Below are 24,337 nucleotides of genomic sequence, written 5' to 3'. Positions count from 1 at the left end.
CTATCCTATCCTGTGTGTGTGTGTGTGTGTGAGAGAGAGAGAGAGACATAGAGAGAGAGAGAGAGAGCGTGTGAGAGAGTGAAAGAGAGAAAGAGGAGGGACTCTCACAGGTACCAGGAGGTTCCCAGACATGCCTTGTCCTCTGACAGTGAATGATGCACATTTGGGGACCCACAAGTACTTTTAGAAAATACATTTTCTTCTTTTGAGGCGAGTTAATGCGTCCTCGGTGTGTTATGAGGGCATCACTGTGACCTGCAGGACAGCGCTGTATCCTGATTCAGCAACGGGTGACGGATCGCTCGCCGGCCGGCTGCTCGAATAACTCAAGCCTGGTCGTGGATGAAGCAGGGGCGGGCGAAACATACCGACAGTGAGGGTGTGCGTGGAGCTGTTCGGCCAGGCTGTCGCCGTGGTCTCCCCCAGCGCGCCGTCTCAGCAGTGGACAACTTGTCCTGCCATGCTTCCCGGGTGCGAAGATGACAGATTTGGCTCACAGAACTCGCTTTCAGCAAGACGCCGTTTGGAAAGTATACGGAACCGCCTCCGTACTCACCGATGAAGTTGGATTTTTTCCCGTAAAAGTTCAAAATGAGACGCAACCACCTGTTCGGTTCCATGTTGGCTGTCCTTTGCTGGCTGTTCTCGTGCCAGACAGGTACGCACTTTTTTAAAATGTTTGTCCTAAACTAAATACCTTTATCCCACACAAACCAAAATACCGCTTTTACCTCTATATTTAACTATAAAACATTTTTGTTTTTGTATTAAGGGATAAAGATTTGCCTGAATGAAAGTTTAATTCATTAAAACGCCGAGCATAACACCTGCGCATTATATTTCACATCATCTCCCATAATGCAACTCACCTTCTGATAAGTCATCACGTAGCTGGCTGAAGCTACAGTTAATTACTGCCAAATTTGATCGATCTATTTTAAATAGTTTAATATTGAATAATCCAAAACATCAATACAATGGATAGAATGAATGACTAAATAAATGAATTAAGTAACATTCATTTTTTTTTGAGTTTCTAGCAATATTTGGTCCACATAAGACATTTACAAATATAAACACTAAAGAGCATTTTTCAAAACTTTCAAAAGTAACAGTGCAAATATTTTAAACAATCTACATTGCAATCACAATGATTAAACAAATGAAAACAACATCCATATGATGATTTATGGTTCACATTGCAGAATGCCCCTTATTCATTTTACTCCACCAGTGTCACATTGGATGGTGTGTAGCCTTAGTTTAAAGTATGGATTTTTCAGCTAAAAGTGCCTATTAGTAAGGTAACCAGTAATCAGGTAATTAATCATATGCTGACATAGTTCTAATCAGAGAGTTCAGTTTTAATAAGGCTTTCCATTTCAATCAGCTCCCCTGAAAATGTGTTTCTGCGTTGCTATTTTAGCAAACATTACATTTCAACAGCCCAATGTTGCAAAATAGCCTTTGGCGCGAGAAAGCTGCTGACTGGTTCACCCAAACTGGTCAGCCTTTCAAACGGCCCTCGCCAAGGGGCTTGGCCAGCAGCCCGACACCGGCAGCCAGGCATTCTGGATGTTGGAGGTGTCACCTCAGTTCAGATCCTGGCTGGCAGGAGGCTTTGATCAATAGCAGCGCAGAGCCCCTTTCAAGCCTTACATCTGGTCCGTCCCAGATGCACAGACAGATGAGCGTGCACCACCCCGACTGTCAGACGAACAGCTACGAAGTCTCTTGTGCCTCCTTGTTTGCCAAATGAAATTAGATTGTGATGGCAGTGACAGGAGAGACCAAAGTATCCTGGGAAAATTAAATCGGAATTCTAAATGTTTTGTTAGACGCCTACACACGGAACGCGTGTGTAATCCCACACATGTGATCATGTTAGATTGTTCCGTACAAAGGAGATTGGAGTTTTCTTACGCATACATGTATAGTGTTGGTTTGGGTTGCTGAGTAAGAGTTGTAGACATGTCGCCTTTCTCTCCAACACAATAAAACAATTTCACACTTCACTTGTGGTGCTCCCACACCAAAAAAGGACACCTGGAAAACTGAAGATCTCTCAGAAAATACATGAATTTGTGACCTTCTCAGGTCACAAATTCATGTATTTTAAATCTTACAGATGTTCTATTTACAAGAAAAGTCATCTCACTGTCTATCACAAGATTATTTTTTTGTTCTTATTAAAATATATATTCTTGTATTGGAGTGAACTCTCTTTAAACCCTTTAAGATAGTTCTTCATTTGCTCATCCTTCGTTTGGGGGATGTTAATACATTTCAGCGTGTTTAACACCACCACAAGTCACCTACGGACACATAATGATGTGGCCTTGGTGAAGCGACCCACGTCCAAGGCTCTCCTTATCTTATCCAGGATGTGTTTAAAAGCACGGAGACTCCGTCCTTAGATATTGGTTTTTGAGGTCAGCTTTGGTTTGTTTTGGATCACAACAGTTTTTATAGAAGTATTATGAAATAGAATTTACTTTGCATTTTACGTGAGCTCAAATTCTTGATGTTGTAGCTTGGCTGGTTCAGGAACATCATCCTGTATCAGGCAGCCAGGGTAGAGTAGCTAAATGAAGATGAAAAAGCTCCAATCTTTCACCCTCTGCTTCACATGTCACTTAATTGTTTTATGCATCAGTTGTGATGCAGTGACAGACAGTTTGACAATAAACACCCCTTGCTGGTGAGAAATTAGCTCACCTCCACTTAACACAAGCAAGTAATGATGTGTGTAATTGACTCTGAACACATTTATAAAGGTGCATGCGATAATCCCCGAGGGAGAGGATTCCTGTCTGTTTCCATGCTGCTGCCGTCCATCCTAAAGAAAAATGATCTAGAGCCCGCGTCCCTGCTGCAAATCTAGGCGGCATAGTTGCTGCTTATTATAAAGCTGCATGTACACGATAATCACATTTTTGAGAAGCGGTAAAGGTGTGTGTGTGTGTGTGTGTGTGGGGGGGGGGGATACATCATCGCTCTGCTCTTACTGGCCTGGAAGGGTTTTAGCAGGCAGGAAAAGGCTCAGGTGGTTCTTGTGTCTCATATTAGACCTGTCCTTGTGGAAGGTGTGTTAATATTCAAAAGGAGTGTGTCTGCAGTTCTTTGTAGCCAGAAGACCCACTCGCATGCTGAGGATGACCTCTTCAAGAAGCTGTTTGCTGGTTACAACAAGTATTCCAGACCCGTGCCCAACGTCACTGACGTGGTCATCGTCAAGTTCGGACTATCCATCGCACAGCTCATCGATGTGGTAAGAGTTCAACAACAAAATCACACGTGTAAAGACTTTAATAGCAATAGTTAGGCAATAGTTAATCATTTTTGACTTGGCATCTGTGCAGAAGCTGTTCTGTTTTTGGAAGAGCACAACATCACTTCCAGGAGTTTGTTTACATGTACACAACTCTGCAAGTTTCAAGGACATCCTTTGTCGAAGATTTTTACATACGTTAGCAGAAATAAACTAGATTATGCACCCTCTACTCTGCCCTGTCAGGGAAAAAAACCCATCACAGAACATTTTACATCCACTTCCAGAGGCTGCAAAATATATTTAGATGTGACGACTTTGAGTCACTGGAGAATATTTCTGTCTCTAGGATGAGAAGAACCAAATGATGACGACCAATGTGTGGCTGAAACAGGTCTGGAAGCATCGCTTTCCCTATTCCTTTATTTTTAGCAGTGGTTTACAATCAATAACTTCTATAACCTCCCCCTCCCACCAGGAGTGGAATGACTATAAACTTCGCTGGAGGCCATCTGACTACGACAATGTGACGTCTATAAGAGTTCCATCAGAGCTGATATGGGTGCCAGACATCGTCCTCTACAACAAGTAAGAGCAGCACACACCTAATGTCACAGTAAATAAACAGAATATTTCACTCAGAAGGTTCTAATCTCACTATTATTACCAGTTTGCGAGTATTTTAAAAGCCAGATGCAGTTAATCCTCACAATGGCACAAAAACAATGAAGACTAACATATAGATGACTTTCATTGAAGTGTTTTATATTTCATTTAATTAAATTATTGAAAATACCTCACAATAATTGTTCCAAATTAAGAAAAGCCTCACCTCATTCTAGTCTTTTTCACTTCTGGTATAAGCAGGTAATTGTATCAAGTAGGAGAGAACAGCTCATAGAAATTTAAAATGTTTATTTATAAGTAAGACAATGTAGTTGTAATGTGGTTCTAGTGAAAGATTATTATATAAATATTTCGGCACCATGTGTTGAAATGCTGGTCTTTTTGCTCTATTTGAGGATGGCGCCCTCTTGTGGATATGATTAACACCATCTTCAGCTGAGCTGATTAAATATTAAGTGTTATTGCATTGATATTTTAACAAAAGGAATGCAAACACTTTATTGTTACAATACATATTCTTTGAATTTTAACCATTATACTGAGAATCATCAAATCCCTGTCTTCTCTGGGTATTGTTCAATAGATTAGTACACTTCTTTCTCATTACTCAATCCTCCTTGTGGTTACAAATTAAAACTGATGGGTTTGATAATGAAGTTTAGCTCCATCGAGCTGCCCAATCAGAGTCTCAGAGTGAAATTAGAAAAGGTGTGAAACCGATGAAACGATAAGGACTCGGCAGATGCTACTATCATAATCTTAGCAATTAATAATGAAAAGATTAACAGAGGAGATAATTATGAAGATCTTTAATGCATAGTTTGAAAGAAGAAAGTTTTTAATCGGTTCAGATTGCAGGAATGCGTAACCGTCACTGTCACTCATGTGATCTCTGCTGTTCCAGTGCAGACGGTGAATTTGCCGTCACCCACATGACCAAAGCTCACCTGTTCTACAATGGGAAAATCCTCTGGGTCCCCCCAGCCATCTATAAGAGCTCCTGCAGCATCGATGTCACCTTCTTCCCGTTTGATCAGCAGAACTGCAAGATGAAATTTGGCTCCTGGACGTATGACAAGGCCAAAATTGACTTGGAGCGAATTGAAAACACAGTGGACCTGAACAATTACTGGGAGAGCGGCGAATGGGCCATCATCAACGCTGTGGGAACGTACAACACGAAGAAGTACGACTGCTGCCACGAGATCTACCCCGATATCACCTATTTCTTCATCATCCGAAGGCTTCCCTTGTTTTACACCATCAACCTCATCATCCCGTGTTTGCTGATCTCGTGTCTCACAGTCTTGGTGTTTTATCTGCCGTCAGACTGTGGCGAGAAGATCACCCTGTGTATCTCTGTGCTGCTGTCCCTCACCGTCTTCCTCCTGCTCATCACTGAGATCATACCGTCCACGTCCCTCGTCATCCCGCTCATCGGCGAGTACCTCCTCTTCACCATGATCTTCGTGACGCTCTCCATCGTCATCACCGTCTTTGTGCTCAACGTGCACCATCGCTCTCCCAGTACCCACAAGATGCCCCGCTGGGTCCACTCCGTCTTTCTGGATCTGATCCCGCGCTGGCTGTTCATGCGGAGGCCAGCTCCGGACGGCCGGCGTCGAAGACTCTTGCTGCTCCAGCAGGAAGTGATGGCAGAGAGGAGGCGGGGCCGGCTAACGGGGTACAAATCTGGGAACTACCTCAGCACCTCAGCGAACTGGTTAATGGATGGGTCGCTGTCAGACGAACCCAACAGAAACAGCTACGAGGATTTAGAGCTGGGAATGCTGACCTCTTATTTTTCTTTCCGCCCGCCTTCGCCGAGACCTCTTGGAACTCCTCCGCCGACACAACAGAACAGCCAAAAGAAACAGGATGGGCCTGTGGGGACAAACAAACAGTTGTCAGGAGCCAGAATCACTGCTCAGAGGCTGACCAAAGCTGACAGTACAGTATCAGACTCATCCTTCCTGCTGTCACCCAGCATTATTCGTGCCCTGGAAGGGGTCCACTACATCGCAGACCATCTGAGGGCCGAGGACGCCGACTTCAGCGTAAGTATCTATGAAATACACTTCTTGTTCTTAATTTACTAGAACATATACTAATGAGAACTTATACGAGTCACTTATTGTATTGTATTTTATTTCTTTATGCTGCCATCTGCCAGCATCTGCTTACCACTAATGGTGTTGAATTTCTTCAGAAATCCAGATTTACCAGACATGGCATTTCTATTGAATTTTACCTCTTTTATGCTCCAACTTCTACGCAGGTCAAAGAGGACTGGAAATACGTCGCTATGGTGATTGACCGTATCTTCCTGTGGATGTTCATTATTGTGTGTCTGCTGGGGACCATCGGTCTGTTCCTACCGCCGTGGCTAGCTGGCATGATTTAGTTCTCATAAAAAAAACACACACATTAAGGTTTGAAATTGAAAATGCAGTTGACCGCTTAGTGAGTTGTTTTTTTACCAGCCTCAATTTTATCCACATGGGATCGTTCTTCCTTGTTTGGCAAAAAAAATAAATTTGAAAATATTTATCAACTGCTCAGCTCTCATATCTGAGGTGACATCAGCAAACGAACACGCTCGGAGCCCTGCCGTGTTCGTTATGGTAGCAGCATGCTAATTTTTGATTGATATAGAACCGTGATTACTTGTCCAAAAGCATGTTATTTGCATCAGTTCGGTAAGTTACCTTAATTATGTTATTGGTTTCCTGTATCTTAAGGAAGTAACACAAGTTTAGTTGTTAAGGTTACTGTTCTGTTATCACGATACTCGTGAGTTAGTAGATGTGGGTAATGAAATGCTAGCTTCCCTAGATTCTCATAATCAGATAAAGCTGGTTCCATTCCACTTGAATAATCTGATAACTCCAGAAATTGGATAATAAATTGAGTCTTTATAGTCATGTAAACATGTTTTTTAAAATAGATTTTTTTTAAATTTCAGATTCCTTATGATTGGGGTCCAACTTTCTGTCCTCTGTTTATTGAACTTTTTCGACTGAATTTTTACTAATTTCAGATGTAACTTCCGATGTCTATGCAGCCACAATTCAGTTTACTTTTAAAGTCTGATACCATGTAATAAAGTCCCATTAAACCCTTCAGAATTCCTTTCCATGATTCATTTAACCAGTCGTGTGAAAGACCCACAGATTCTCTCTTGACTACAAATTCACCTGTTGTTAATTTGCTCGTGACGCTGTAACAAACATGATGTGAAACAGCGAATAATCCCATTAAACACCAACCAGGGACTGTGCGTTGATGGTCATGTTTATTTCATAGGATATTTTAATGAAAAGTATTTGTATAAGGAAACTGAGACGTTCCAACCAGGCTGTTCTGAAGGAGTAAACATTTACTCATTTATTCCCTTTTCCTTTTTTTTTAGGTCCATTGTGCCAACACATACTTTCTATTTACATTTCCAAACTCACTCTCATAAGATTTAAAGGTTTATGAATTCACAGCATCCCATATACAATATCAAATACTGAGGATACAAATTAGTTAGGAAACTGTAACTGAGAAACACCCACTGGTGGGAGGCTGTAGTATAGAGGAATACACTCCTCCCCTCTGACACACGGGGCAAATATAAGACCTCCAGTCTGATTGATTTAATGGTATTCTAATATTATTTTTACTACTAAAAAAGGATAACATATTAATAATAAAAGCTGTTTGTGTGACTGAGTTGGTTTTAAGTGCATGAAGACACCAGTGATTAGGCCTTTCTAACATTATCCATCGTCAAGCCACTTTTTTAATGCCAACAATTCCTGTATAATAGCTTTTAGCATCATAATAAAATTAACAACACACACTCAATGGGTGTAATTTCTCAAAGACAGTCTTAATTTAAGCTTGAGTTGACCAAAAATGTTTCCAAAGTTTACTTCCTGACCAGTTGTACGGTATGTGAGCTTGTGTAAACTGAGCGTCTGTTACTGCTCCGCTGGTTTGGCTATGTTGGCTCTGACTCTGGCCTGGTCCACAGCGTCCAGCAGGTTTTTGCTGTCCATTGCCAGGGTGTGTGCTGCGGAGAGCATCTGCTTCTTGCACTCCTCCTTCAGAGAGGTGATGGCGTTCTGCTGGGCCAGCCGCATTTTACTGATCAGCTCCGCCATGTCGTTGTTCAGCAGCTTCTCGGTACCCTCGATCTGCAGTGAGGAGACCGATGCTTTAAATCATCTGTGTGAAATTCATGGTGCATAGCGCAGCGTTTGATCGTTGGAGATTATTAATTTATCGAGTGTGTGAGATTTGGCGCCCCCGTGGGCGAAACCTGCAAACTGCAGGAGTTGAATCCCTGCTCTTAAACCTGTTCTACCTTCCTAATAGTGAGAAGTCCTTTACAGTGGCAGCCAGGTGAACAATACAAAGACAGATGTAATAGATTATAGTTGTCCAGGGGGACCCGGGTCAGTATTTACATTAATAAGTTACTTATAGATCAACAATTCATTGTGTAAAATAAGGAAGATCAAAAATCACTTCATTAGGGGAAATCTAAAAGTGAGATTTATCATTTCCTCCAATAAGAAGTCAGAGTTGAGAAATGGATGAGGGATGGTCGTACCTCAGTCCTGACCGACTCGTGTAACATGGGCAGAATTTCATCCACGCTCTGGATCAGGTCCCGTAGCGCCACCCCGACTGACTGCCGAGGAGACCAAAAGGGAATCAGCTGGAAGACTCGGTGGGATCGAAATGTATCTTACAGCAGACCATTTCCCAACCTGAACGAGAGAGATGTACTGCTCCGGCTTCAGATCGACGACGTCGTTCTTAAACTGGACAACAACTTTGACCAGACCCATGACGGAGTTGTAGACGTTGTCATCAGAGCGGTCCAGCTCAGCCGTCGGCGCAGGCTAAAGAAGCAGTTTTAAAGATTACAATCCTCTCTCTGCCAAAAAGCCCCTCAGACCAGGCCAATTTCACTCTTTTGAGCTGCTACCAGGTCTTTTTTCATCTGAAATGATATATGATTTAAATTCTGAGATAATGTAAAGATGAACCGCTGTAATTACCTTGGCGGTGAGCCGCGGTGGCTTCACCGGAGTGGCTGCGGAGCAGACGGAAGACCGGCATGAAGGAGAGAAGGAAGGACAAGAGAGGTGGGGGAAAAGGAAGAGCCAATTAAATATGAATCAGAATTAAATTTACTTTTAGGACTTTTTTTACGGGCTTACCACTGTGGGTTGTGGCTTCAGCTCCCTGAAAAGAAGTAAAGATAAACCTTATTTTAATGAAATCATACACGTTCAGATTAAACAGGTAGATTGAGTCTAATTACTTCATGTACATATAATGAGTGGAGGAAAAATCAAAGCTCAGAGGGTTTATGGGTGGGTGTTTAAACAGAAATATTCCTTTAACTGGGCCCTGCGCCCCTGGTGTGTGCTGGTGTTCGTGTGGACACCTACCAATGGGCTGACGTTTTCCTCTGATCCCATGGGGTCCTGCAAAAGAACAGGGAGGTTCACTTTATAGAAAACGGACATGGATCCCCTCTTTGGAACTGTTATCGGGGGAGCGTTCAGTCTGAGAACTGCGCGGCATCGAGAGCGATCGGGCGGTTGGAAATGGCTTAAGGACTCCCCGCTGGGCGTAGCTCCCAGGGCTGCGCTGAATGTGGAAGCAGGGGGACACACGGACACACACAAGGGGCTAAGAGTAGTTAAAGTTGCTCGGCTTCCCACCAGAAGTCTCTCCTCCTTCGCCAGCCACTTATTATCCTCCATCATCTGCTCCTTCTGCCTCCGGAGGGTCTCCTGCATCTGCATTCTCTCCCTCTGCCACAGCCGCTGAGCGTCCTCCTTGCTGGTCGCCTCCACTCGGAGAAACTCGCCCTCCTACCGGAGCATAAACACACCAATCTGAGGCGTCAGACGGCATTAAAATAAAGAGGAGCTGACTCCCGCCTCCTTCTTACCCCCACGCTTCGGCGCCGAGGGGACCTGACGGGCAGTGGGAGTACATTCATGGAGTCAAGAGGGGACTGATAACTTGGGCTGGCCAGGTCAGGTGAGCTGGCACATAAGGCCTCATTCAGCTGCGAATACACACACACACACACACAGATCATGTGAAAGTCTGCCCGGTGCCTCTCAGAGGAAACAGGAAGTGCCATTTACTTGCCATTTACCTGTATGTGCAGACCGATACTGAGCGTGTTCCCGAATCGGCCCGGCTTCATCCTCGAAGGCTGCGGGCGAGTGTTACAAGATGTTCTGAAACATGCACAAACGTCAAACGGAAACAGCTAAAATGTTCTTCCCACCTTGGGAGGAGGCTCGCTAAAGTTGAGCTTGGGCTCAAAGAATTTAATGGAGCGCGCTCGGTCCCGCTCTCTCTCCACTTCCTGCTCCTTCTCCATCTTCTGGACATCACTGGGGGGGGGGGGGGAAACGATCATCTCAAACAGAATACGATCAAAAACAAAGCCATTACTCATTATATCAGACAGCCGTCACTCAGTTTGACCCGGGGAGGATGAGTTCTGTGGTACCTGATCTTGAGCACCAGCTCAGTGAACCTTGGTCTCTCTCCGGGGTCGTAGGCCCAGCAGCGGGTCATGAGCGAGTACAGCGCGGGGGGGCAGGTTTCTGGCTTGGGCAGCCTGATCCCGTGCTCCAGTTGGTTGATAACGTCTCTGTTTTCGAGCCAGAAAAACGGCTGCTGCCCGTAGCTCATTATCTCCCACATGCACACGGCTGTCAGTGACAGTGAAACACATGATGATAAGACCGTTTTGGGTTTTATTTATTTTTTGATCATGGGATTTGAAAGGAAGCAACTGGATGTGTAGACAAATCAGGGGGGGAGATGATGCCTAGTTCCCCGAGTTCAAAAGAGGATTTATGGAGCAAATTACAGGATTTATGCAGTTTCACATGGGCTGAGATCCATGTGTGCACGTGCACTCGGTTCATATCGCTCACCAAACATCCACACATCGCTGGCGGTGGTGAACCGTCTGAAGTTGATGGACTCTGGAGCCATCCACTTGATCGGCAACCGGGTAACCGACGCTGCAGAGAAATAGCAGATAAAGACGCAGCCGGCTGATCTTCTGATGTTCTCCTCTCCAAACGAGTATCTCAAACGCGTCGCGCCGAAGGCCGAGCGCCTCTCGTACCTTTGTAGTATTCTTCATCCTCGATGTATCGGGACAGACCGAAGTCTCCCAGTTTCACGCAATCTGGAGCAGCAACTAATATGTTCCGGACCGCGATGTCTCTGTGACGACAGGGAAAGAACCGCCGATGGGCTGCAGGTGAACATGTCTGTCTCCATGGTAACTTGACATGGATGGCATCCCAACAGGAATGTCTGCATTTTCCTCACAGACAGAAAATAATTTCCTCTTCTTTAAGAACAGGAAACTGCAGGAATAACCGAGTTCAGATGTTGCTAAGCGGCTCGTTTGGATCAAAACCTCCCTCTCTCCTGCAGATCTGCTCTCAACGCCGCTAAATTTCAGTTGAGTGATGCTCGTTTGCAACAGGTTAATTACAGGCGAAGCTGTTTTTAGCTAGGAAAGAGTTCCTCCTCTCACCTGTGCACCATGCTGACTCCTTCCAGGTAGACGAGAGCTTTACAGATCTGCAGGCTGAAGAGCAGCAGGGTCGTATTTGTCAGCGTGCTCTGGTTCTTTACGAGGTAGTTCCCCAGCTTCAACAAGGTCACAAATTCACAGATGAGGCCGTTTTAAAAACAGATGATACAGCGTTGCATTAAGATAAAGGCAGTGCCAGACCTCTCCGTACTGGTAGAGCTCCATAACGATCCACACTGGGTTCTCCTCGATGATCCCGATCAGTCGGACGATGTGCTGGTGGTTGAGCTTCTTCATGATAACTGGGAACAGGCCGAGTCAGTCACTGCTTTCAATCCCACCAATGTTCTTGCTACTCTGTTCTGGACCTGAGTACCTGCTTCGCTCATGAATTTCTCCATTACGTCGGGGGAACAGTCTTTACATGTCTTCACAGCCACACTGATGTTCTCGCCACTCTATTTGTTAACAGGAGACCTTCTTTAGTGTCTAATCAGGAGAAGGAGAAACTGTTCCCTCAGCTGAGTAGATGAACTTACGCTCTTATAAACCCCTTCGTGGACTTCGCCGAAAAACCCCGCTCCGAGGATTCGCCCAAGAACGATGTCGCTGCGGCTGATCCCGTACTTTTCTACTAAAGATCCACGTTTAAATGAGTTAAAGCGCAAAAAAGGCTCTCCGAGTTATTAATGCTTAAAGATATAAAGATAAGCGTTCAACAAACCAGATTTTGGCTTTTCATCCAGAATTTCGCAGTAGATATCGGACCCTGAAACAGAACAAATTGTCAACTTGAAGGCATTTTATTCAGGAATTCTGTATTTTAAGATCTGCGCGTACAAATATACACTGTAGAAGGAAACTGTGTGCTCACCCATACTGTGTCTGATCGAGCTTCTGTCACTGCTCCTGCACAGAAATGGAATTTTAAAAAACGTCATTTTATAGATCGTGGTTCACTAAACGTCTGCCCTCATTGACATTTCCAGCCTCGACACTCACCCTGAGGGAATCTCAGGAAGGGAACTTCGAGCACTGGCATCTGGGACACAAGTTAGCAGTTTAGCCTAGTTTATTTTGATAGAGAAAACAATCCTGCCCACGCGCACCTTTGTTCGGTCGATAAATGACCGTCTCGTCTGTGTCGTGCTCCAGTCGGCAGTACCCATCGATGAGGTCCATCATGTTCTCTGCCACCGAGACAGCGGGTACGTTGATCGAGAGGCGCTGCAGGGTCAGAAAGAAAGGGATGAGGCAAACCCACAGTGTAGAAAACTGGCCCGATGGGGCTGCTACCCGTACCTGTCTGGCCCCCTCAACGTCCAGGTGAACGAGAGCTTTGCCGTCGCTCTGAGGCCAGCATTGAACTTTCTTGATCTGTTTGAAGTCAGCTAGAAAAACAGGCTGTGGTAGAAAAAATAGAGACAAAATAGAAAATAAAAATATCTGTATATCGCCAGGCTAAATAATGGTAAAAATTGATTTATAACAATAGTTTTAAACGCTAAAATGTAACTGGAGGCTTTCCCCCTACAAGTCAGATGAAAAGACACCCAAATATTAACATTCAAGACTGGACCTAGCACATTAGCATAGGTTAGCATAAAGTTTTAAACTGGAATATAGAGCTCCTCTGGTTCAATGCAAAAGCTAAACTCATAATTTTAACTACTTTGTGTGTTTAGTCTATTTTGGAGGCATCTAAACTAACTGTTTGTTTTCAATCTTTATTATGCTAAAATTCAGCTCTCTTCTACGTTTTAGCTAAATTTGCCACATAACTGCATCTCTGGTTATCTATCTCTTCAGTCTGGGCATATTTTTAAATTAATCTACTTACTCCATAAACCAAAATTCTGCCAGGGAGGTTAATTAGCACAAGAACTTTTTCAACTTTTATCTTTAACATGCTCACTGCTGAATTCTTCTGCGTGCGTTGGCGAATTCCCCTCCCGCCGATGACCAGCTCCACCGCCAGGCTCCAACCTTGCTGTAGACAGGAGAGTGATCAGAAAACGGTCCGTGAGGCTCACGGAGGTGACGAGGTCACTACTCACCACCAGCTCACAGCGGAAGACCTCTTCGTCGTAGCTGACGAAGTCGTTGAGGGTCTCAAAGAACTTGACCATGCACTCGTCCTCCTTCAGTGTGGCGTACTGCTGAAACGTCTGCTGGATCAGCTTCCGCAGCTGCTTGGACTGGGCCACATTAGAGAGACGCGTCAGCGACTGACAAACATTCAACGCTCTTCCAAACCGTAAAAATGGTTTTACCTTCATGCTGTTTATCAGCTGTTGAGGAAAGAAGAGGTCCAGACCCACTTCTTTTCTTCATTCAGTCAAGAAAATACAGTATGTTTAGAATAACTGAGACCGCCCGTTGCCATAATATTATTGTAAATAAAAAGATTTTTTACTCTAGCAGCTCAAAGTTGGACTTTTTCTCAAGTCCTTTGGCGTTCATGTCCTTGTAGAACCTCCTGCACAAGGAAACCAGGTCAGATAGTTGAAATAAATCCAAGGCCAACACACATTCTGATGAATGAGCATTAGTTTAAACCCTTAATTCAGCACAAGTGAAGACAAACTGTTTCATAAGTGTGAGTGAAGGAATGTGAGGCATGTGGTGACTCACCTGATCTCCAAACAGCCCAGCTGCAGAGCCATCCCATCGCTGACCTTACACGCGTGAGACTGCATGTAATCGCTGCGAACCTATCAGGAAGCAAAGCACTGATGTCTAAGCAGGCCGTGGAAACCTCCGAGGAGATGCTGGTACTGGTGGCGCTGGTTACCTGCTGGTAGAAATAAAGTAACGTCGATCTGTCGTCGCTGAATTTTTCCAGGAAATTGACGGGGACGTATCTGATGCGAAGATCGTACCTGCGTTCGGACGAGGAAACAAGATTATTTTGCTTGTTTTTACTCAGAATTAAGGTCATTTTGGTGCCCCGGAGTCCTGTGCGCTGATTAGCCAACTGAATGGGGACCAATAAAAGTCTAATCTTATCAAAGTCGAGCTTTTATGGTGTTTGGCACTCCCCTCTGGTAACGTCCCAGTTGCCAACGACAGCCTGAGCAGCTGTAACCTCCCCAGTGTGTTGACACCTCGTTATATTCATTACAAAATGAGCTTTTAGGAAAATAATATCACCAGGTCTGCAGGATAAAACCCCCACAGATGCTAACTCTGATGTCCGTTTTTGACCTTTAACCCTCAACCTGGTTATTCTGGAGCTCCTGTACCTCCACTCAGCCTCCACATGGTGGCTCTCGTAACGCTGTTCCACCTCCTCCACCGTCAGGTCTGGATGCAGCCAGTGAAGCTCATCAGACTTCAGGTGCTTCAGGAGGAGACCGTAGCATCCAACGTGCTTGATGTTTGGTCCCAGTCGACCGCAGTTGAGGATCGAGCGGATGATGGCCTTCAGGAGACAGAACCGAACCCTGTTATTAAACACCGAAAGGGACGCGTGACGGGTTTCTACGTGCTCGGTCTCACCCTAACTTGCCAGGAGCTGTCACATTTCACCAGTTTGAAGTTTTTGCCCAGGCTGTTGTTGGTGCTGAAGCAGACTTTGAGGATCTTGACGGCCTCGCTGTCTACAGTGAAGTGTGACTCCGGGGTGGCCTCACTTTGTCTTGGACTGGGAACCTTCCAGGACAAGGTGTCACCAGACATCACCTCATACATGGTCAAGGTTGGGTCGGCACCATCATACCCGCGTCATTCTTTGAAAAGACAGAGAAAGAGCAGCTGTAATCGACGTCTCTGCACCCAAATGCGGTGGTTCCGTTGTCGTTCCACTGCAGTCAAGCAGAGAAATCCCGCAGACACACACATCACATAAATCTGTTCCCGACCCTGCGGATAACAGAGGGATGACTTCTCGACCCGCACAAGGAGTTCTGAGCAGTTACGCAACATAAGCTGATACATTCTTGGCTGCTGGGATCTGAGCCCCAAAAGAGTCCAACTCATCAGCCTCTAAAGGGATAATCTGATGCCCTGAGTCACATTTTTAGTCTCATGTCGCCAAACTTTGAGGAGGAAATATCTCCGCTACGTTTGCTTCATTTCAAATGATGAACCGACATCAACGAACCACCGATTAACCCATGTATCCACTCCTCACGAGAGTCTTCAGCCCTGTCAGTCAAAACACGCCGACTCAGCAGAGCAAGTTCCAACAGCATACTTAAGGAAGCAACTTTCACAGCATGTCTGGCTGATAAGAGAGAGATCCGGCCGTTACCCTCCTCAGGCCAGCGTCCACGGGGAAGACGTTTCTGAGCGCTTGCTGGTAAATGAAGCTCCACGCTGTCAGGACGCTGAGCTGGACTAGTGCCTCTCCTATCGAGCGGTGTTGTGTTTTTGTTAGCCTGAGGCCACGAATTCCCCAGCAGGGCTGTGTGTGTGTGTGTGTGTGTGTGTGTGGTGTGTGTGTGTGTGTGTGTGTGTGTGTGTGTGTGTGTGTGTGTGTGTGTGTGGAAAGAGGACTGAAGAGGCCAGCATGTCCTCCCATCACCTGGGTGTGGGAGGCCTGTCATGAGTGGATTGATGAGGTGAAGTTTGAGATCTTGAAGGGAAAAACAGATCTCAGCACGCGGGAGATTGAATGCACACTTACATCGTAAATCAGCAGGAAACGCCGAGATAATCCCGAGGAATACGCACGTTGCTGATTGCTAAACCGGCTGAGAAATGACAGCGGGGGCGCGGGCGCACGCAGAGCCGTGTGTTGAACATAAACAGTTAAAGAAGGTCTGGCGCGGCCGACCAACGACACGGTAAACAGACGGATTTGCGGCGCAGCTCTGGGCGTGTTTTCCTCTGTCACAGTTTGATCCCAGTGACCTCCAGTCTGTTAAGAGCCGACGGGCGCCTGGGACACAGTTTAACACTTTAACACTCGAAGAAATGCCCACACGGGCCCATTTGTGTGAGCCGTGGAGAGAACAGAGTGGACAGATGGAAGTCGAGTTTGTTGCCTGTTTTGATTTTTTTTAGTTCGGTGTTTGAAGCGAATGAATTGGGGAGTGGTGTCAGCACGTTGCTAAGCAGTAATGGTGTTTCAACACACCATAAGTCAATGATTTACATTACAATTCAGAGAGAAATGCCACTGCATGCGAGTTCGATTTAGGTTTTCCGGTAATCCCAGCGCTGTTGCATGGTAATATGGCGCTAGAGTCCTTAAAGAACACGCATCAGGACGCTGCGAGGTTAGCTGGGCTTTTCTGCCTTTCACAACAGGGCAAGTCTCACCAAGCAGGCCCCCCAGGAATGAGTGAGTGTGTCAGATATGCCGGAGACTTCACAAAAAAAGAAAGTCACAACCTGGCAGAGAAGCATCCACACCTCAAATATCCCAAATTTCTGAGTGGAAATGCATCCGTGATGGCGTCGGCTCTCTTCAGCTTTAACTGGTTGGATCATTGGCAGTTAAATGGCAGTGAGCTGAAGCAGAGATTCGCCTTGAGGGGTGGGGGTGGGGGATCGTTGTTGCGTAATCTGGGTGATTTCTGAAACTGTATGTGCATCTTCTGCTCAGGATCTTCCACAGAGGACTGGAGAACTGAGGCAGCCTTTTCCAAGTGGAATGTGTCATAACACGCAGTCCTGATGCTCTTCATACCTGAGTTGTTTTGCATAATCCTAATATGTCTGATACTGTTGAGTAAATGTGCTAAATAACGCGCTTATGTATGAATTTCGGTGCCGCTGACAACCTGGTTGTCTTTGTTGGAGTAAAGGACGAGTCTGAAAGGCTAAAGATGTGGTTTGTTTGCTCCAAAAGGGAGTTAAACTGTGCCTGTAAGAGGGCAACGTTGAACTTTTAACCACACGGGTCTCGATTGTGGTCAAACACGAGTCACCAACGAAGCTCAGCAGTTCCAGCCTTTGTTAAAGCTCACTAAAATCGTCTTCTCGTTCGTCACCTCAGGAAAGAACCCTGTTCCCATTTGCCCCTCCTGGTGCTGTCATGTGAGTGTCTCCCTGCCTCTGCTGTCAGCACAGGCAGCCGCTCAGTCGGTGTTGCATAGAGGGTCTGCATATTGCGACGTCATGACCCCAGGCGCTGGAATGTGGCTGGCTGCCTCTTCACCTGCACAGACTTGCTTTGATAACGAAAAACACTTCTCTCTTTCTCGGAAAGAAAATGGCTGTTGGTAACTCATCGCCAGCCCTTTACCTTTGAAAATACTACAGCTACCAAAAAGAAAGTAGCTGATTACAAAAAAAACCCAGGTTTGTCTGCAGACTTTAAAGTGTTATATACGCCCAGGTGTGCCTGTTTGTAACCTCTACAGATGTGAGGCCTGTTGTCATTTCTGTGTGAAAGGACTCACCTGAGCAGACGCTGGAAACACCTGAGCTGAAATAAAGATGAACAAGCGTGGACACTGGTCTCACCTGGTTGTGACTGAATCACACGAGAATAAAAATCCTGATAGAAAGTGTCAATCCTGACGGGAAAGAGCAGGCCTGGCAGTCGGTCTCTGTCTGTCTCTGTAGTGGAGCAGGAAGACACTCCCTCTCTCACCTCTGCAATCCTGCAGGAAGGTTGGCAAACTTCCTTATTTCTTCGGCACACTCGGGCGCAGAGTGATCGTGACTTGAATTCACATTAGTTACTTTATTATGTTTTTTCAAAAGTAACTTTCAGCGTAGATCATTTGAACCTACGTGAAGTATTGAGGCTCTTGTTTTTACGGTATTTTCAAATATCTTTTAAATAAATTGCTTTGCATTTACACAATGTGACCAGCAGGTGGCAGAAGACCATAACAAAATATACCTCATCCGAGTTTAATGGGTTTACTGGAGTTCACTCAATCAACAGAAAAATACTTTTAAAAACACCACAATAAAGATATAGTAGTATAAATGGCAGCAATAGTAGTAGTTTTAGTAATAGTAGCAGTGAGTATAAGCTGACATCAAGATCCTGCCCATTTTCAACAAAAATGCTGCACCTGTTCATATGAACTCAGTTAAACTTTATCCTATGAACAGAATAAGCTAATAAGTTATTAAGTAAAAAAACAAACAAATAAACATTGGTACTACCGATGGTGAATGTGTTAGGTGTAAGTTTACACTGATCATGCCCAACTCAGCAACAGAAAAAGGAAATTTTGCATGAATCAATAAACCGTGTGCACGAGAGAAATGTTTGTGTTTACACCAGTAAATAACACTAGTGGTTAAATATGACACCCTCAAATTAAATATAAAAGGGCTTTATCAGCCAAACACAGTTTGGTTTTCTTTAAGCTTGGAGAGAAACAGCAGCAGAAATCCATCATTGACCTGAGAGATCCAACAAACGATGGTGTGAATCAGAGGAAGCAGAATACTAAATAAGTGCGCTGATCTTATATTCAGTCTGTCCTCTCTCCTCAGCCAGAGGGGGTTTAGAATATCTGTGCAGAGCAGTGGCAGCTCTATGTGAGTTCAAGTCTGGGTCAGGACCAGACCAAACCAAACAGACCCCTCTGCCCAGCGAGGCACAGCAACATTGGAGGCAAGAATCCACGACTGGGATACTCGGGCCCTCAGGGGTCAATTTAAAATCCTGAACTCATTTTAAACACCCTGTAAACAATTCTTGTTGGATTAATATCATTTGTATCTAAATGTAGATGATAAAATACAAAATCCAATTAAAATGCACACTAAGTAGTTCTCTTCCTGTGCAGTTCCGCCTCTGACCACTAGGGGCTTCATGACATCTGATCTTAAAGTGTCCTAAATATGGAGCCGTGTGCCGTGTTTACAGTATCCAGAACATTAAGGTGGTTGACTACCAAAAGGGCAAATATTATTTTTAACCTCTCCTGAGACTTTGCTCCAGCTTTTTTGTGGCTGCTGTTTTATGAGGGACGAAGTGTTTTTACAGCTCTGATGACTCCCCACTCCTGTGCAAGCATCCCACCCTAACGACCAAAGTCCCCGCTCTGAGAGCTTACTGTGCAAATGGTTGGTATGGCATGCTTTGATCCTATAAGCCCCCCCACCCCCCACCCCCGTGTCCTCATAGAAATCTGTCTGTTTAATAATGTCTAGAATATTTATCTTCCCGCTGATGGTAATTAAGTCCACATTCTTCCAGCGTGACCTCTGAGGTCAGAGACATCACATCTCTGAGTAATGTTTAGCCACGACTTCTCCCTCTTTCACTGTTTGTTCACCTCGTGACTTGCTGGTGGTTTGGGCGGGGGGGCACCTGCAAGACAAAGAGATCGGACAGAGACAGAGCGCCGCAGGAGATACAGGGAGGTGTTTGCTCTGGGCAGCAGGTGTGTCAGTTTCTGGTGTTTATACAGGGGCCTGGCCGCTGGGCTCCATACAGGCTCAGCAGGGGTCCGCAGCGCTCACTGAGGTGTGAAGTGGCCCGGGCCAGGAGCAGATAATAAACCTGGCCTGCTTTACAATGGGAGCAGCAGGGGCCCCAGCAAACAAGCTTAAAACGCTCAGGAATATCCCGCTTTAAACAGAAAGCTGCTGTTCCAAATGATATACAATTAAAGACAGAGTAAAAGGTCAAAGGTTTGGTTAAAAAGCTCCTAAAGCCCTGAAGATCAGCAGGTCGTCACAGACAGGTTAGACTGGTCAGAAGCAGAAGAAAAGGCTGTGACTCACACAGACAAAAGCTGAGGGGCCGTTATGTTTAAAGGGGGTCTGTTTAGTGTCATTGGCTCCTTCCTGTGAAGTGATTAGAGCCACTAAGGGTTTAATAAATCATTTATAACACCATAATATCAGTTATACATGAAAACATTATATAATATCAGGTGTTTTTTTTATGTCTTTTGATCATAAGACACACTGACCATCCCAAAAAAAATGGAAGAATATGAAGAGCCCCATTAGTTGATGCTACAGTTATGACAGAGATGCGAGGAGGCGTTAAAAAGAAATGGCTCCATGTCACAGTTGGACATTTCCCGTCTCGAGAGGCAGCAGATTAGAACCAAAAACAACAGCAATACTCCTGCGATTGTTAACGCCCGGGGACATTTGTGGGACAACAACCAGCCACGCCTATAATGGATGCCGGAATCGGTTTTTCCTGGTGGGGTAACTTTAAATATCCTGTCGCCGCCCAGTTCAGCTCTTTCTTTTACTTTCCAAGAGTTTTCCCTCTTAATGGAGGAGCAGGAACACCTACAGGTGAAACTGCTGCATCGTTACGGCGCCCAGATGAGTCGCCACGTTTACCTGTCACCCCCCCCTCCGGTCCCCTCTGACACGTCTAAATGGGGGAATGTTCGGGGAGTGCCGGGACACAGCGAGGGCACGGCCGGCATGCGTCGCCGGCTTTAACAAGCGTCAGCTGCAGAGGTCGTAGCAGAGTGTAATAACACGACAGAGGTCGACCTCACAGAGGGGTCAGACGATGAAGGCCTGATGGCAACAGCAGAGAAAGTCAGTGTTATTACCCTGTTGTTACACAACACTGGCAGCTTAAGAAACAAATAATGCCTCCGAGCAGTAACAAGCGCCGCCTAATAGAGCAGAACTTGAACTCGACGCTCTATTCCTTAGACTTTCAATCAGTAAGTGCAACATTGTGGGGTTTTTTCCCCTGATTTTTTTTCTTTTTTTTATTATTGACATGTGAAAAGTGTTTGTTTTTATTCCACGAAAGACTGAGCGTAATTGTGTCTCCATTAGCTGAACAGCCTGTCAGGATCGCTGGAGTGGGATGTCGCTCGCTATCGTCTGAAAGGCGTGAAAGACGAGGCGCAGACAAACATCCACTCATGCTTCCCTTGAAAACGCCGTGCTGCACACCCTCACTCATGCCTGTGCGCGCGCACACACACGCACACGCACAAACAGTGGGGGAGGGGCGACAACAGGATGATGTCATCTCTGTAGACAGCTAAGCTGAGGCTTGAGATAATGGTGACATTTCGGGGAAGGTGATGTCATTCTTCCACCGCCGTTGCCTCCCCCACCCCTTGCCTTTCCCCCCACCCCCCACCCCCTCATCAGTGCATCAGTGCACAGTGCAGGTGGCTGGCCGGCCTCTTTCAAACACAGCATGGAAGAATTAGCGTTTGAATAGCCACCGCGCAGGCAGGCGCAGTGAACTAACCCCCCCCCCCCCCCCCCGTCGCGGTACTGTATGATGTGTGGGTGTCTTGTGTTCCGATGTGGGTGTGATGTGGGTGTGGGTGTGCGCGCATTCGGATCAGACTGTGCTTTCTGGGGGTTTTTTTTCCATGCACTTTGAGCGCGTTTCATAAGGATTCTGTCGCAACGCAGCCCGCGGTTGTGTTGCAGCATGCACGTCTGCACGCGTGCATGGAGATTTCTGCCTACTGAGACCAATCAGGCGCAGGGCTGCCGCGCTGCAGGGCTGGATGTCACTTGCTGAGCTCCTCATTCTACCAATCTGCTCGTTTAAGAGTTGCCTGACTTCACACGAGCCCTGTTTTGCGCTGCTTTGTGCGTTAAAGTCGGCGGTTAAAGCTTAGAGTTCTTCTCCAGCTTAAATCCTTCTGCAGGGTGTGGATTTGAAACAAGCACAAAGGCGTTTAAAAAACAGACAAACAGTGTGTTGTTATTGTTTTTGTTTAGTTTTGTTTAGTTAGACAAGATTTGCTCTCCGGAAAGTTTTAATCCAGCATTTGCTGTTTTTCCTTTTTTTGCATATTGTGGAGATTTTTTGTTTAACCTACTTCAGTGCAGTGGGCTGATTGCCACAGATAGTGATGCTCTGGAGCCCAAAGGCTGCTGCACCTCTGGACTCAGCGCTGAGCTCCAGGCTGCTCACCGGCAGTATTTTTATCCCTGAAAACTCACCGCTGGTGTGCTGCTCTTTCACTCTTGCCAAGTTTTGCCTTTCTTCCCCTGTCGAGAGGACTCAGAGCTGCGTGTGTGAGCCGTAAACAAGTTCCCACCCCCCACCCACACGCACGCACACACCAATGCACGTGCACACACACGCCGGCTGTATCTGGGCAAAAAGAGCTTTCTGAAACCATAAGCATCTGTCTCATCATATGATCTCTTTTCATGTGTCACACACTCGAATCACGGGGCGCAGAAGGCTTCCCTTTCACACCTTAGAGGAAGTCGGACAGAAACCAGAGCACATGTTACTGTAGAAAGAACAACTGCCCGTAAATGCACGTGCATGCGTGCGGGTGTGTGTGTGTGTGTCCTTTGTATTGGCTACATATTGAGTACCGAGATACTCGTTTTACTAGCAAAGAGAGGACATTTTTGCTTAGTGGGTCTATTTTTGCTTGTCCTCACAACTTCACAGGTCTGTTTGCAAGACATGGTTTTAGGGTAGATGTAACAACTGGTTTAAGGTTAAAGTCAGGGTTAGGGGTAGTGGGTTAGTCGGAGGAGTTAGGGTTAGATAGGGAGCTGGGTAATGTATTGCGTCTATGAAGTATAGAAATACGAGAATGTGTGTGTGTGTGTGTGTGTGTGTGTGTGTGTGTGTGTGTGTGTGTAGAATAGGAAGATGGGCAGCACCAACAAGGCAGCATGGCAGATAAACAGCATGGAGAAGTATCACATGGCACATTGCTGTTCACTCTCTCTGGAAAAATGTGCGCATCTATTTGAAATCCTGTCATCACACTGTGCCTAAGTGGAATTATTTTTATGATATAAAACACATGCGTTGCGTAACGGTAGAATTTCATTCGAATGAATGCACAACCTGAGAAATGCCAGAGATTGTTTTGACGCTCCTGCTGTAATGAGAGATTAAAACGATCCCATTTGACCTGGTTTGAAGATTCCCCCTGCAGGAGGAGGAGCTGCACCTGTACATTCTGACAGATTAAAGAACCTGACTGAATGATGACATGCTGTGTTTACGTGCTGCAAGCTCCCAATCATTAAAATTCAACGAAAACAACACCAGAAATGTACAAAAACAGAAAGAATATTTGCTGCAAATGTGTGTTAAAACTCTTCAGATTTTCCATCTGCAGCTTTTAAACATAATAAGAGTAATTCCATCCATGCGTCTCCACAGGCACCGTTTTTTTAGACCCCGAAAGGCACAATTTCAGCTGACGTGCACCATTTTTAGCGTGACTGCTATGGCTAATGTATTAAAATGGTGCTGGTGACTCACTGGAGCTGGCATCAATTATTGAAATCTTAATATATATGACATGGGGCGGGGACATATGGCGGTGAGCTCATTCGTAGGTTGCACATATTTTACGGGGCTCTCACAGAAAACTCCAGCTCAGGGAGGAAATGAGAGGTGATGTCTCATTCTCCAATGTACCAAAACAAGCGACACGTGCATGAATGAGTGAATGAATGACGCTCCTGTTTGGTAAAGATGTTGGCAGATGGCAGAAATGTTCATCTGTGACCCACTGGCAAAGGTGATCGGCGGGTCCCCCAGGACGCCGCGCTGTCAGGCTGATGGACTCATTAGACATGCACTGTTGTCAGTACACGAGCAGGTCTGTTGTGGATCACCCCAGGGCTGTTTGGGACATGCTTCCTACACAGATAACCGCAGAGCTAATTACGATGCGGCGATGAGCTGAGGCACCTGAAGTGTCGGTGAGCTAGTTCCGCTCCCAGGAGCCTTAACCCCCATTTCAAAAATTGTCACAAATTAACTAAACTACAAATCCAACATTACATTACACCTAATTGCCAGGTTGTCCTTCTCATCCAAAAGTCTTGTACTCTCTGACCTTGGATTTTAAAAAAAGTACCTGATATTCCCGGGGCAGATTTCCCTGACAGCACACCTCAGGAATGCTGATGCCACTGGTTTGACGCTCCCAGTCTGGGCCATCTGGGCCGGGGATGTTCCCACTGACCCCCCCGATGCGTGCGTGTAG

The 24,337-nt window shown here is 45.6% G+C and overlaps 2 protein-coding genes across 7 annotated transcripts; one reads left to right on the top strand and one right to left on the bottom strand.

Moving 5' to 3' along the window:
• Positions 1-136: 136 nt before the first annotated feature.
• chrna2b (cholinergic receptor, nicotinic, alpha 2b (neuronal)) lies at positions 137-7,026 on the top strand. 2 transcript variants are annotated; one of them, XM_057016072.1, is made up of 6 exons: positions 139-658; positions 3,120-3,271; positions 3,621-3,665; positions 3,750-3,859; positions 4,803-5,955; positions 6,177-7,026. In XM_057016072.1, exons 1-6 carry the CDS (start codon positions 592-594, stop codon positions 6,300-6,302), a joined length of 1,653 nt encoding a protein of 550 aa, XP_056872052.1. In that variant the 5' UTR covers positions 139-591; the 3' UTR covers positions 6,303-7,026. The 2 variants fall into 2 exon arrangements, with proteins under 2 accessions (XP_056872050.1, XP_056872052.1); XM_057016070.1 differs by having other exon boundaries at positions 137-658; positions 3,621-3,859.
• Positions 7,027-7,174: 148 nt separating this feature from the next.
• ptk2bb (protein tyrosine kinase 2 beta, b) lies at positions 7,175-18,063 on the bottom strand. Of its 5 annotated transcripts, none has more exons than XM_057016065.1 (31): positions 17,904-18,063; positions 14,988-15,217; positions 14,732-14,910; positions 14,281-14,368; positions 14,121-14,200; positions 13,903-13,965; positions 13,760-13,814; positions 13,544-13,684; positions 13,402-13,476; positions 12,789-12,890; positions 12,596-12,713; positions 12,489-12,528; positions 12,361-12,395; positions 12,211-12,255; positions 12,026-12,120; positions 11,863-11,944; positions 11,688-11,788; positions 11,487-11,602; positions 11,067-11,167; positions 10,870-10,959; positions 10,437-10,641; positions 10,209-10,317; positions 10,074-10,133; positions 9,861-9,980; positions 9,628-9,780; positions 9,352-9,387; positions 9,118-9,142; positions 8,956-8,990; positions 8,662-8,796; positions 8,502-8,582; positions 7,175-8,082 (listed from the first exon to the last, which is right to left on the bottom strand). In XM_057016065.1, the coding sequence occupies exons 2-31, from the start codon at positions 15,177-15,179 to the stop codon at positions 7,867-7,869; spliced, it is 2,973 nt and encodes a 990-aa protein (XP_056872045.1). In that variant the 5' UTR covers positions 15,180-15,217; positions 17,904-18,063; the 3' UTR covers positions 7,175-7,866. The 5 variants fall into 5 exon arrangements, with proteins under 5 accessions (XP_056872045.1, XP_056872049.1, XP_056872046.1 ...); XM_057016069.1 differs by having other exon boundaries at positions 12,026-12,117; XM_057016066.1 differs by having other exon boundaries at positions 17,840-17,995.
• Between the last annotated feature and the right edge of the window lie 6,274 nt (positions 18,064-24,337).

This window comes from Takifugu flavidus, chromosome 19 (genome assembly GCF_003711565.1).
Source record: "Takifugu flavidus isolate HTHZ2018 chromosome 19, ASM371156v2, whole genome shotgun sequence".
Lineage (NCBI taxonomy): Eukaryota > Metazoa > Chordata > Actinopteri > Tetraodontiformes > Tetraodontidae > Takifugu > Takifugu flavidus.
Note: the sequence above shows the minus strand (reverse complement) of the source record. Positions and strands in the feature narration are given on the sequence as shown.